This window comes from Cherax quadricarinatus, chromosome 18 (genome assembly GCF_038502225.1).
Source record: "Cherax quadricarinatus isolate ZL_2023a chromosome 18, ASM3850222v1, whole genome shotgun sequence".
Taxonomy (NCBI): domain Eukaryota; kingdom Metazoa; phylum Arthropoda; class Malacostraca; order Decapoda; family Parastacidae; genus Cherax; species Cherax quadricarinatus.
The window spans coordinates 13237557-13250597 of NC_091309.1; the positions used below are offsets into that span (position 1 = coordinate 13237557).

The 13041-nt window shown below is 43.3% G+C and overlaps 1 protein-coding gene across 1 annotated transcript in view; it reads right to left on the bottom strand.

Moving 5' to 3' along the window:
• Positions 1–500: 500 nt before the first annotated feature.
• The window catches only part of LOC138852865 (uncharacterized), a 76039-nt gene continuing 63498 nt past the window's right edge, over positions 501–13041 (bottom strand). Inside the window, exon 2 of the mRNA XM_070086205.1 lies at positions 501–9531. Within this exon, the coding sequence (XP_069942306.1) occupies positions 9484–9531 (48 nt within the window). The 3' untranslated portion in view covers positions 501–9483. The remainder of the gene's footprint in view (positions 9532–13041) is intronic.

Genomic DNA, 13041 nt, shown 5'->3' on the forward strand with positions numbered 1-13041 from the left:
TCTGTCTCTGTCTAGGAACACCCTCTTGTACTCTTCCGAGTATTTCAATCGTGGTTTCTCTTGGAGGATCCTGTTCCGCACTGTTTCCGTCCTGAGAATCAGCTTGATTGGTCGGTTTCTCACCTTCGAGTACCCCCCTATTCTCTGAAAATTTACAATCTCGTCCCTCTCTTCACCTATTTCTGTTATGATTTTCTCAATCTCCTTCCTTTCTTCCTGCTTCCTTTCAGTGTGTGTCCTTTCCTCTCTCTCCTGAAGCCCATGGATAAACACTGATTTTGCCCTTTCTTCCTCGCATTGCCTCACCCTCTGTGGCTCTGGATCCTGCCTGTGTGTGGTCAGTTTCTCCCTTGATTTTTCCAGTGGCTCTTGATAGCCTTGTTGTGCCTCAGCATTCGACCTATCACCCTCTCCATCTGCAACCAGTTGATCTTCCCTTTCACTCCTTGGTCCTCCTTGGCAGATTGATGTGGCCTTAGCATAATTCATAATTCCTTCCTTCCTGTTCAGCCTCGCAGCTTCATATGCTGTGTCTTCTCTGGTCACTGCCCCTGTAACTCGCTCCAGCCTATTTATCTCAACTTCTAGGACCCTTATCTTGGCTACTGCAGTTTCGACTTGTGCCTCCCAATTCTTTGTCTCCTTCTCCAACCACCTTTCCAATTTCACAGAGAGCTCTTTCTCCATTTTTTCAGAAAGCTCTCCTAATTTTCTCTCCCACTCTTGTTCCATCCTTTTCCACTGCTCCTCCATCCACTCCTCCCTACCCGAACCATTCTCATCTGATCCTTGGGTCCTGCGAGTCCCCACCATTTTTTTTTTTTTTTTTTTTTTTTTTTTTTTTTTTGTTTTTTTTTTTTTTTTTTTTTTTTTTTTTTTTTTTTTTTTTTTTTTTTTTTTTAAGAGTAGGAGAGGGGAGAGTTAGAAGGGAAAATGGGGACGAGAGAGAGCAAGAGAGAGAGAGAGCAAGAGAGAGAGAGAGCAAGAGAAAGAGAGAGCAGGAGAGAGAGAGAGTAAGAGAGAGAGCAAGAGAGAGAGAGAGAGCAAGAGAGAGAACAAGAGAGAGAGAGAGAGCAAGAGAGAGAGCAAGAGAGAGAGAGAGAGCAAGAGAGAGAGCAAGAGAGAGAGAGAGCAAGAGGGAGAGAGAGCAAGAGAGAGAGAGAGCAAGAGAGCGAGCAAGAGAGAGAGAGAGCAAGAGAGAGAGAGCAAGAGCAAGAGGGAGAGAGAGCAAGAGAGAGAGAGAGAGCAAGAGCGAGAGAGAGCAAGAGAGAGAGCAAGAGAGAGAGAGAGCAAGAGAGAGAGAGAGCAAGAGAGAGAGAGAGCAAGAGAGAGAGAGAGCAAGAGAGAGAGCAAAAGAGAGAGAGAGAGCAAGAGAGAGAGAGAGCAAGAGAGAGAGAGAGCAAGAGAGAGAGAGAGAGCAAGAGAGAGAGAGAGCAAGAGAGAGAGAGCAAGAGAGAGAGCAAGAGAGAGAGCAAGAGAGAGAGAGAGAGCAAGAGAGAGAGAGAGAGCAAGAGAGAGAGCAAGAGAGAGAGAGAGCAGGAGAGAGAGAGAGCAGGAGAGAGAGAGAGCAAGAGAGTGTGTGTGTGTGTGTGTGTGTGTGTGTGTGTGTGTGTGTGTGTATGTGTGTGCGTGCATGCGTGTGCATGTACAGGTGTGCATGTGTGTTTACAGGTGTGCACGTTTATGTATACAGGTGTGCTTGTGCATGTGCATGTACACAAGTGTGCGTGTATAAGTCTTTACATACACCCAATAAAGCTGCACATTCCAAATTCGAGCTAATGTAACACATGTGAACATTTTACCGTCCACGTCACTCTGCATGTATCTGAAGGCTATCTTGAAGTATTTCAGTGCAGTATACAAGTTCCTCACTAGTCATGGGGACGATATCAAAAAATTCCGCCGATACCTGTACCGATACTCATTTTTCGGCCGATACCGATACTTAGGCACATCCCTATTTCTCATTACTTTATTTAAATGATCTGATGATAATAATGACTAGGCTTATTTCGGTCACAGGGCACCAATGAATAACCTGAGTTATCAACCAGAGTGCCTAGTCTGGGACTGAGCCAGGGAAGGAAGGAACGACGATGACGCCAGTGTTTACTCTCTCCCTGCTCAATTCCTTCCTTGCACTTTTCGACCAGCCTAAGCCTGACATTGTAAAAGCGAGTGCCACCGTTTCCGTAGCTCAACTGGAAGTACCTGATACTTAAAGCCCTACAAATGAGTGCTACAGTGTCAGTAACATATCTGATTCTTAAAAACTCTACAAATGAGTCCTACAGTGTCCGCAGCTCACCTGGTCTTCTGGGTTGTCTTTTATTTACACTAGCTCATCATGACCCAAAATGATCGTTATAATTCGAAGAGGCTTGGTTATACGATCATGATGTGGTGACCATTACATAACACCGGCTAGGTGATGAATGAGGCACATGTGTAACATCTGATCATCTCTACTGATGGAGACGCTTCGCCTACTTGCGACTTCCTCAATCCAACAGAGAGAGCAAACATTGAAGACGGAGGAAGTAGAGAGGCAACTTGGTGCGATCAGTCCCTCAGCGCTGATAGATGCTATAGCCATCATGTTCGATTTTTACCAAGGCTTAGGGACTAATCACCCCCTATCAACACTTAAGGACCGACCAATGGGACTACTCACCCCTCTATCAACACTCAGACCGACATCAGGGACTACTTACCCCTACCAACAATCAGGGACCGAACTGAGGGACTAATCACCCGCTATCAACATTTAAAGGCCGACATGAGGGATTAATCACTCTCTATCAACACTCAGGGACCGACCACCACAAACCACATCCTCACTTCTGCCGTTTTCAATACCAGATTGAAAGTCACTATTTTGCCAAAGTTCTCATCAACACATACACCTAACTGTTACAGATGTGTCTCGCTCATCAATGTGGTGACTACCCCAGGGAGACTGCTCTGTCAGACATCAGCCTTTTTACCACCCCAGGAAGGCCACTATAGCAGATACCAGCCTCACTAACAATACTATCATAAGCACTACTACCACAACCACCATCATAACTACCATCACCATTATCACCACCATCACAACCACCACAACCCCATCGAGGATGACACACCAGCCCGAACAACATTACCACACATAAAAACTACCTGCTCTACCACAACTACCTTAACTATCCCATCTATCACAACTACCACCATCACAACAGCCAGCACCATTACTACCACCACTAACCACCCCACCGCTAACATGGCCCCACCTACCACTATCAAATCCCCAATCCCCCCTCATTATCAGGCCACATTGCGAAAAAAATGTAAATTTCTCTCTGTGAGCAGAGAATATGAGATGAGGAGGAAGTGACTACTCCACAAGAGGAAATGAGTCGTGCGCGACACATCTGGTTACTTTTTACCTCCAGGATTAACAAGGACGCTAATTTATCCTATTAATGTGAGAAAAAAATTCGCTCGTTGTAATGTTTTGTTTTGGTGTGTGTGTGTGTGTGTTTGTGTGTCTCAGTTGCAACCACAGACAGTGGACAGAGACAGACGAACGTACGGTAGTATCTCATGACTGAACGCATAACCCCCAGATCGAGGAACCGGGGTAAATTACCTCAAATTGGGTAAAAATGAAAATCTCGGGGGGTAATTGAAGGCTCAATAAACATACAAGTAAAACTGCACAAAAAATATTATTTAGTAAGCGAGGCACTTTATGGAAGTTATATATTTTCAAACAAGTAATTTTTAGTTTCTTTATAAAATTAAAAATCTAATTTATAGGGACCATTACTTAAATTGGCAATAATGTAAAACGGATAAGGATTCAAGTCTAGTGGGTAATTTCGCTATACACGAACGAACGAACGAAGACTCTCTGGTAAGTACCCAGTACGGGTGAGGGAGAAGTGGAGATAGTTGAAGAATAGATGGGGGAGAGAAAAGAATTACAGAGAAAGGAAAGGAGTCAGGGCTAAACCCAACAGCAAAGGCATTATGTAAGGCTTGTGTCGCTGTACACAAATTTGTTTTCGGGTAATACCCAAAAGAGTTTGCCGACCTCTGGTCCACAGACAGACGGATACAAGCATATGTATTAATACTATCAGTTTGGGAAAATGATCCTTATCTGACCTAATCTAACATAACGTTAACATAATTGTATTAGTAGTAACTATAGTATTAGCAGTAGTTATAGTAGTAGTAGTAATAGGTGTAGGTTTCTCAATATGTCATGGTATTTCCTGCTAATCTGATTACGTTAAGGGCGGGAAACGAGCCTTTACCCTTCCTATCCTAACCTAATTGTTTAGACAAGGTAACGGTAGTTAGTATTCCCGTATATCCACACTACCAACCCCCTACGCCCACATTACCATCTCTTCCTCACCCAGACCTTCCTCTTAATCACGAACTTCATTTCACTGCTGTAAAACCAGTCAAACTGGAGACTGCTGAAGGTACTTTAAACAGGGAAAACCTGGCATGTTTGCAGTGTCTTCCGCGCTCAGTGGATTCCCGTTTTCTGTTGGCGTAAATCAACTTTTCATTGCCTTTATCTTAATTGTTTTTTTTCCATTTTTGTTTATTATACTGCTATTTTTTTATGGATACTGTAAATGTCCCGTAAGGAAACATTTGGGCGCGTTTCCTTAAGATACCTGCTGTCCCTGTTCACCAAGCAGTAAATAGGTACCTGGGTGTTAATCGACTGGTGTGGGTCACATCCTGGGGGACAAAGTTATCTTAATTTGCTCGAATGTTCTGCATAGCCAGGGGCTTTCTATATAGTATGTCACTGATGTCAACTAGGTCTGTATAGTATGTCACTGATGTCAGCTAGGTATAAGTTGTATCATGTACTCGTAGAAATAAAGATTATTATTATTATTATTGTTATTATTATTATTATTATCTAGCCTATCGTAAATGAAAAAAATTGCTGCAAACTGTATATGAGAATTTCATATAGATGCGTATGCGAGTTAAGAGGATGAGTTGCCTCACCACTCTCATTAATATACCCACTCCCCCCTCCCGTCATCTCTCCGTCTCCTCCTCCTGTAATTATCTCTCGATGAGATGACACAGCCTTGATGGCTGCTATAAAAATAACCTGCAGATTTCCTTGATGAGTACCATAAGCCAATGTTAATTAAAAATAATCCCAGATTCCTCGATGAGCATTATAACCTAACGCTAATTATTAAAATATAATCCCAAATTTCCACAAGCTGATGTTAATGAAAAAAATAATGCCAGGGTTATTTGACGAGTATCACGAGCTAATGTTAATCACAGCTTCGGAAATATACTCAGACGGAGTATATATGCAGAGCTTTCTCGCCAACACCTAGTACGTGACGTGTAGAGTTATACTCAGACGGAGTGTATACAACGTTCTCACCAGCAACTAGTATGTAACTTGTATAGTTATGATTTTGTTGCCGGAAAGTAGATGGACACGGGGATACGGAAACTAAATGGACACGAAACCTATATGGATACGGGCACAGTTGGATATGGAAATTAGACATATACAAAGATATGGAAACTTGATGGACATGGAGCTACATGAAGAGTGAGGAACAAGACAGGTGGGTGGGCAGGCGAGGGAACACTTCGCACCATTGATCAGCACTCACAGCTACGGTTCTGCTAACTTTACACTCCATCGATTGACATTGGTGAAAAGTCAATGATCCAAGCTAAGCTCGCACGCCCATGCCGTTTCCCAGTCTTGAGATCACGCCCACACGCCCTGTTAATATTATAGTATGTATATATAAGTATTACAGAATCTGAGGAGTGAGAAGCAATCTGATTTGATCCTAGGAAAGTCAGCTCTAAGTCGTCGTATCAAGAGCTCTTCACCAGCTTCAAAGCATCCTTCCCCCCCCCCTCGTTCCAGGGTCCCCACCATAAGAACACGCCCGGGCACATGCACTACCTCCCGCCTGTCTACGTCCTGCTTTCTTTCACTAGCTTTTCTTCCAACAATGTAAACATCACATACTGTAGAGTAGGGTAGCAAGACACTGCTTATATAACCAGTTTTGCTAAATATATATAAAAAGATAACTTTTGTAAACAGCCCTCACATTTTTTAACGTCCAAGTGAGCCGCTCTCAGTTTTGTCTCAGGTCACCATAACAAGTTCCCCCCATCCTTTTTTTTTTGTCTCATGAGGCGATTACTTTATTGTGTCTCCATGCTCAGCCTGTGAGCAATAGTGCACAAAAACATATTACATGGGCTCGATGACTTATTTTTTCAGCCACATCTGGTTAATAAGATGTAAAGCCTATCGACTACACTAAGGTCAATAAGAACGCATGTCAAGTGTTTACCACCAGACAAGAACACTTTGATCTATAAAATAGGGATTAAAGTAAACTCTCAGTCATATATACACTGAGACATACACCTTTCAGTGTAAACCTGTCACTCCCCTCATGGACTATAATTATATCTTTCATATGTTATTAATTTTATTAATTACAATCGTGTTATACGTTAAATAATCTATTTGATTCACAGCGTGAATTCGATCTCAACTTTAGGAAACAGAATATGTTTATAGAAATGTATTGTATACAAATATATTACCATAATCACAAGGAAGCTGTAAACCCGTATGGATACATACATACAGACAGCGTAGTATCAAAGGTTACAACCGGTTTATTTTATAAATATTAAAACTCACGATAATGTGATTGCAACAAATCAGAGTAAAAAGAAATATTAAATTACGAGATCTTTAGAAAAAATAGCTTGGAGGAAAGGCAGTTGGAAAGAAGGAAAGAATATTAACAAACGATGATAAGCCCTTCAAGGAATAGATGGGATTCGCACCTGAGAGCCCAGTGTCTGTTAATCCTGTGTTCTACCCCGTTAATGTGATGGATTCCAGATGGATTAACAATAATGTTGAAAGCTAAAGAAAACAAGATGTGAAAATTAATGAAATATAGAAATTTAACATATCGTGAAACAAACTGTTTATAGGGAAGCACTGGAGGGAACGAAGTGAAGACCTTGTATTTGCAAGTGCACGACTCTAGCCAGTGTTTAAAGAAACAAATGTGGAGTAAACTCGATTGTTGCTCATCTCTCTTTTATATAGAGTTGCACACACAACACGAGCCTCGTTGATACACCACACGGATGGGCGAGGCGGAGGATGTGGGTAAGGGGGAAGGAGAGTGGCGAATGGGAGGCTGTAGGTACCGGGAAGGAGTTAGAGGTGGTGAAGCGGAGGTGGTGAGGCGGAGGTGTGTAGACCAAGGTACGTTAAGCTGAGAGAGATGTAAGGAACCAAGATAAGGAGTTTATTGGTGACAGAAACTTTACGGTACGACGCTGAGTTTTTGTTGCCCAAGATGGCCTTGAAGAAAGTAACGAGCCTCCGTAAAGAAGAAGAGTTGAAACTGAGAGAAACTGGCTGCCAGGGAAAGAAGGCATTCTTCCACGAAAACACGGTTACCTCTTGTGGAATTTCGGAGGTCATCGCCCCCGCGGCCGGGTCCCAGACCACGCCTGATAGGCCAGGCCCTTGGTAAACGATAACATAAGCGGACAGGTCTGCAGGATAAAAAAAAATGGTAAACGATAACATAAGCGGACAGGTCTGCAGGATAAAAAAAAAACTTTATTACAAGGTTCAGTATATCACTTGATAAAGTTCAATCTTGGAGAAAGCGTCCAAAACGTCCAAGTTTTCTCTCGTTTACTCGTTCATTTTAGTCTGAATTATGGGTAATCTGTAAGCGAAACTCTGTAAATAATATATACACAGGCATCCAAAAAATATATTCAACAGTGAGAATATGTATAGAGAACCAAACATACGCAAGTTAGACATCAGCATTGTATACAGGAAAAAGATCTGTTGGAATAGGAAACTTGTTGGTATAAAATGGAAAGAGGAAGAGAAGAAATAAAGTGGAAGAAGTGGTAATGCAGAGGAGGGAGTCAGGATATGAAGGAGGAAGGGTGAAATAGCGACAGGTCATCACTGTGGCTGACATTTCCATTTTTCACACTTCGAAGATTGGCTGCCACTCAGGCTGTTGGGGAAAATGATCCCCCAATCAACGCCGCGAATCAGACCTTCACATACATATGTATCCCTTTAATGATTGGCTCTCGTGCTGTGCATGTAGGCACCCGCCAGCCAGTCACCTGTGTACTGTATATCCTAAACCTATATTATTCTTTGTTAATGATTCAGAAAATAGTTTTAATGTTAGCTAGCTTTACATAGGATGCTAAAGTCATACAATAAACGAACTCAACGTAAATCATAATGAACGCCTGTAGATGAATAAACAGAAAGATGGACGGGAGGCTCGAACCGTGTCTATACATTTATTTGTGATGATATGCAGGCGGCCCCGCTTTACAATGATTCGCAATTTACCCATTCCTCATGTATTTAGAGTTCCTACAATAAATATATTCACCACTCACTATAAGCTAAGGAGGAAAATATTTTAAGGTAAGTAATGTGTGTACTGTATATATATGCATTTAGGACTAGCTTTATTGCTCACTTATTATATGATAGTTTAAATATGTTATCGGGCTTTTATATGCTTTTGAGAGTGAAAAAAAAACTTTCACTTTACAGCAATTTTCGCTTTACAGCAGTAGCCCCTAACTCAACCTGCTGTATAAGCGGGGCCCTTCCAAGCTTATCTCACTCACAGATTGTTCTCGCTCTGTACGTTGTTTATAGTGCCCGTCTATCCGTTTCCGGTCTTATCCTAAGTCACGATGTTAAAATATGACATAACGTTGTCTTGTGCTACATTATACAACGTAATGAACCTCTGACCAGTTTCAAGAATTTTTTTCTAGCCTCGCAGCCCAATCCGGTGCAAGGCTGTTCTGCTGATTGCCTGTTCAACCAGGATGTTACCAAATCCCGCTGCACTTGTTCCCGCAATATCTGCTGGCAACAGGGTGAAGAGTTTTGGACCAAGGATGTGCCCATGGTACCCCTTTTCAATGGATCTATTTTACATTTTCTCACATTTTGGGGCTATACGTTTTCCTGATATCACAAGTTTATATTATTACTATTATAATCATAACTAAGCCCTAAACCCACAAGGATCATATAGCACTGCACTAGTTTACATTAATTAAACCACTATGTGCTAGAATAAATAAGAGCACCGGTAAAGTCACACCGAATATACTATCCAATACGTGGAATGAACTGAATTATCGATTAGATGTGCTACAGGTCACAAGAAGTGCACATAGAACAGACATCCGTGAAGCTGCATAAAACTCTTTATTAAGCTATCATATGCAAAACACTTTATTTTCATAACTTACCACTTTGTTGCAAAACAAAATTTTTATCGGGAAAGGATTTTGCGGAGACTGCGAATTTGACTTGACACGGCATCACGCGTTACTGAGCATCACTATTAGACTGAACATCAATTACGAACAACACTCACACCAACAGGAGGGTAAGCTATCATCACATACCTGAAAGAGAGAGAGAGTATTAAAATTTTCCTAAACAGAAGATGGCTAGCATCATTATTATACTCATGCGACGTTCCACATTCATCAAAGATTCATCATGACTAGGCTGAGGGACTGATTACCTCGCCTTCTACCGTCTCGAGTTTCAACACCAAGTAACCTTTGCATTAAATTCATAAAGCCACTGGTTGGCGAAACGTCTTCAGAATAAAGATACCCAGGTGTTGCACATGTGTTTTACTCACCAACTTGTCGGTACCGTATTGTATACCATTACTGCTACCATACCCGTAAAGGTCACAGTGTCTGGGGAAAGGGAGGTATTCTGGCTTGATTCAAGGAAAGCAGCTCTAATTCCTTGGATCAAGGGCCCTTCATTGGCATCAAGGCACACCCCTCTCACTCTGAAGGGACAAATACACGATAACAACAATGTGAAGGGGTAATGTGGCACTCAACTGCAGTGTAGTATGCACTCTGAACCAAGCTAGACACATGAGCAAACGCTAGGACATATTTACTAGAAAACGTTTCGGTCCTGGGACCTTAATCACTTTGAGGAACCCACGTGTCCTTTCAAACCAAACCACTTTTCGGGTATCCATAACTAAGGTTCATTCTTAGACAAGTCCTACTCCAGCCCGTCCTCCAACTTACACAGCGTGCGTGTAAGGATGACCCACTCGATTGTACGGTTGCATCTCTGGTAGACCATGGCAGCAACTGCCGCTGTCGCACTCTACAGTCTTGAGTTAAGGCTATCTATAGAGTTAATGTTTATGCATATTTTAGACTGGCAGACACCCATCACCTTGGGAGTCACTACTCTGTCGCAGAGCCAGACTTAAGATTTTGTAGGACGCTGGCTACAGGTACTGTGAGGCCCCCAGTGATATTTTCAAAAGGTAAAAAAAAAAAAAATAATAATCACAACAGTCAACACTTTTCACTTAATCTCTGGAGGCCCTCCAGCTGGCGGAGGCCTCTGAGCTACAGCCCCTAAAGTCCATGCCTTAGTTCGGCCCTGCTCTTCTGGCATATGTATCATATGAGAAAGGAAGCCCTGCTCTTCTGGCATATGTATCATATGAGAAAGGAAGCCATGTTTAACGTTTAGCACTCCGGCAGGATTACGGTATTGTTCCTGTCCTATAAACCTGTAGGATGACAATTATTATAATCATGGGGGGCGCTAAATCCGTAGGATTATACAGCGCATTTGGGGGGGGGGGAATGGGAGGCGTTCAGGCTCAATTCAGGGAACTGGAGCACAGATCCAATTCCTAGATCAAGAGCCCCTCACCAGCATCAAGGAACCTCCCTTGAGGTGTGTAGGATGACAAGTAAATCTTATTATTACACTCTTACTTACATTCAGTACTCTACACAGTTATTGAATTTCCCGTGCATTTCTTGTTACTGTAATTTTTATATTCAGTTTAAAAACGGTGATTTAAAACCAGGCCGGGGGGGAGGGGCAATGACCCACCGAGCCATTAACATATATGTTTGTACAGCTGTGTGTGGTGGGGTAGAGAGGTAGATATTAGCAAGTGCAGGTGTACATGTTGCATAACACAAGTGGCGTCTAGCTCAAGGACACTGCCACCACCCTCACCCATCTTCTATATACACTTGGTAAATCTCTCTTAAGAACAGGAAAAATATGTACAGTACAAGTGTGTGGGATGAGTGTGTGGGTGAGGTGTGTGAAGCAAAGGGTGTGGTGTGTGAAGTAAGGTGTGTAGTGTGTGAAGTCAAGGATGTGGTTGGCTCTACATATTTCTCCTCCCATCCACTTCTCCTCTCTTCTTTCATTCCTCCCTCCCTCAATTCAAACTCTTCTTTTCCCCCATATATTACCTCCCTCTAATACTTCCTTGGTCTTCCCCGACCCGTGGCTCCCTGGCCTGACTATCTACGGTGGCAGCAACGGTGAAGCAACACTGGCGTGTCACCGTGGGTCGTGGATCAGGACAGTTATCATGTGTCTAGACCAACAATGGACACAAAATAGCAGCGGCTGGTTGTGAAATACTAGTGAGGTGAGGCTTTACCAGCCTCACCTCATACCGTTACCTCAGTTCACCTCACACTTCGTTACCTTAGTTCACCTCACGCTGCGTTACTTCAGTACATCACGCTGCGTTACCTTAGTTCAAGCAAGACAGCGTTATTAACCAGCATTCCCTTAAGCTTAAGATCTCACAATATAACTCGGACGATACTTGGTGGTGTTATCTTAGCCAGGAAAATGTCTCCTAATTGAGGGGTCTTTGAGAGATCGTGTTCACCAGCTGCGGCATTCACCTCATCCAGTCACCAGCTGCGGCGTCCGCCTCATCCAGTCATCAGCTGCGGCGTCCACCTCATCCAATCATCAGCTGCGGCGTCCACCTCATCCAGTCATCAGCTGCGGCGTCCACCTCATCCAGTCATCAGCTGCGGCGTCCACCTCATCCAGTCATCAGCTGCGGCGTCAATCTCATCCTGTCATCAGCTGCGGCGTCCACCTCATCCAGTCACCAGCTGCGGCGTCCACCTCATCCAGTCACCAGCTGCGGCGTCCACCTCATCCAGTCACCAGCTGCGGCGTCCACCTCATCCAATCACCAGCTGCGGCGTCCACCTCATCCAGTCATCAGCTGCGGCATCAGTCTCATCCACCGTTACCAGCTGCGGCGTCCACCTCGTAGAAGACATTAAAATCCTGCCATAAAGTGCCAAAACTGTTATTTTATTGCACCTTTTAAAGGCAATATTGTGCCGAAGTGTCTCGTCTATATCGGGTGGTAAATATAACCTAATTAAAATAGGACGGAGACCAGACTGGGACAGTGTGAAATGTATTTCCCGGTAATAAAGACAGGGGGGGGGGGAATCACGGTGACCCAGCAAGGGGGAAAAAATAAACTGAATCTCCCGGCAATAAAGACAGGGGTGAGAAAAAACCACCGAGACTACAAGGGGAAAATAAATTGTATCTCCCGGTAATAAAGGAAGAGGGGAGGAAACCACGGAGACCCAACAAACGGGAGAAAATAAAATGTATCTCCCGGTAATAAAGACAGAAAAGAAGAAATGACACGAATCTCCCGATAATTAAAACGGGGATAAATGACGAGAATATCCCAGCAATAAAGACAGGAATGGGGGAAGTGAGATGAATCTTCTTGAAATACGGGGGAAGAAGGGGAGAAAAGGGGGGAGAGGGGGAGGGGGAAGACATGGGGACCGGTCAAGGAAAAAAATGACTCTTCCGGTAAATAAAGACATAGAAACACTGGAAGGACAAGTGTAGAAGTCTTCAAGAGAAAACTCCACTAAGTGCCAGATCAAACAGGCTGCGACGGATATGTAGACCAGCGGGAAGCCAGCAGCAACAGCCTGGTTGACCAGGCAAGCAGCAGACAAGCCTGGCCCTAGGGCCGGGCTACTAGAGTAAGAAAACTCTCGAAACTCATCAAAGGTATTGAGGAGAGGAGGAAGGTGAAAGACAAAAAATTCCCA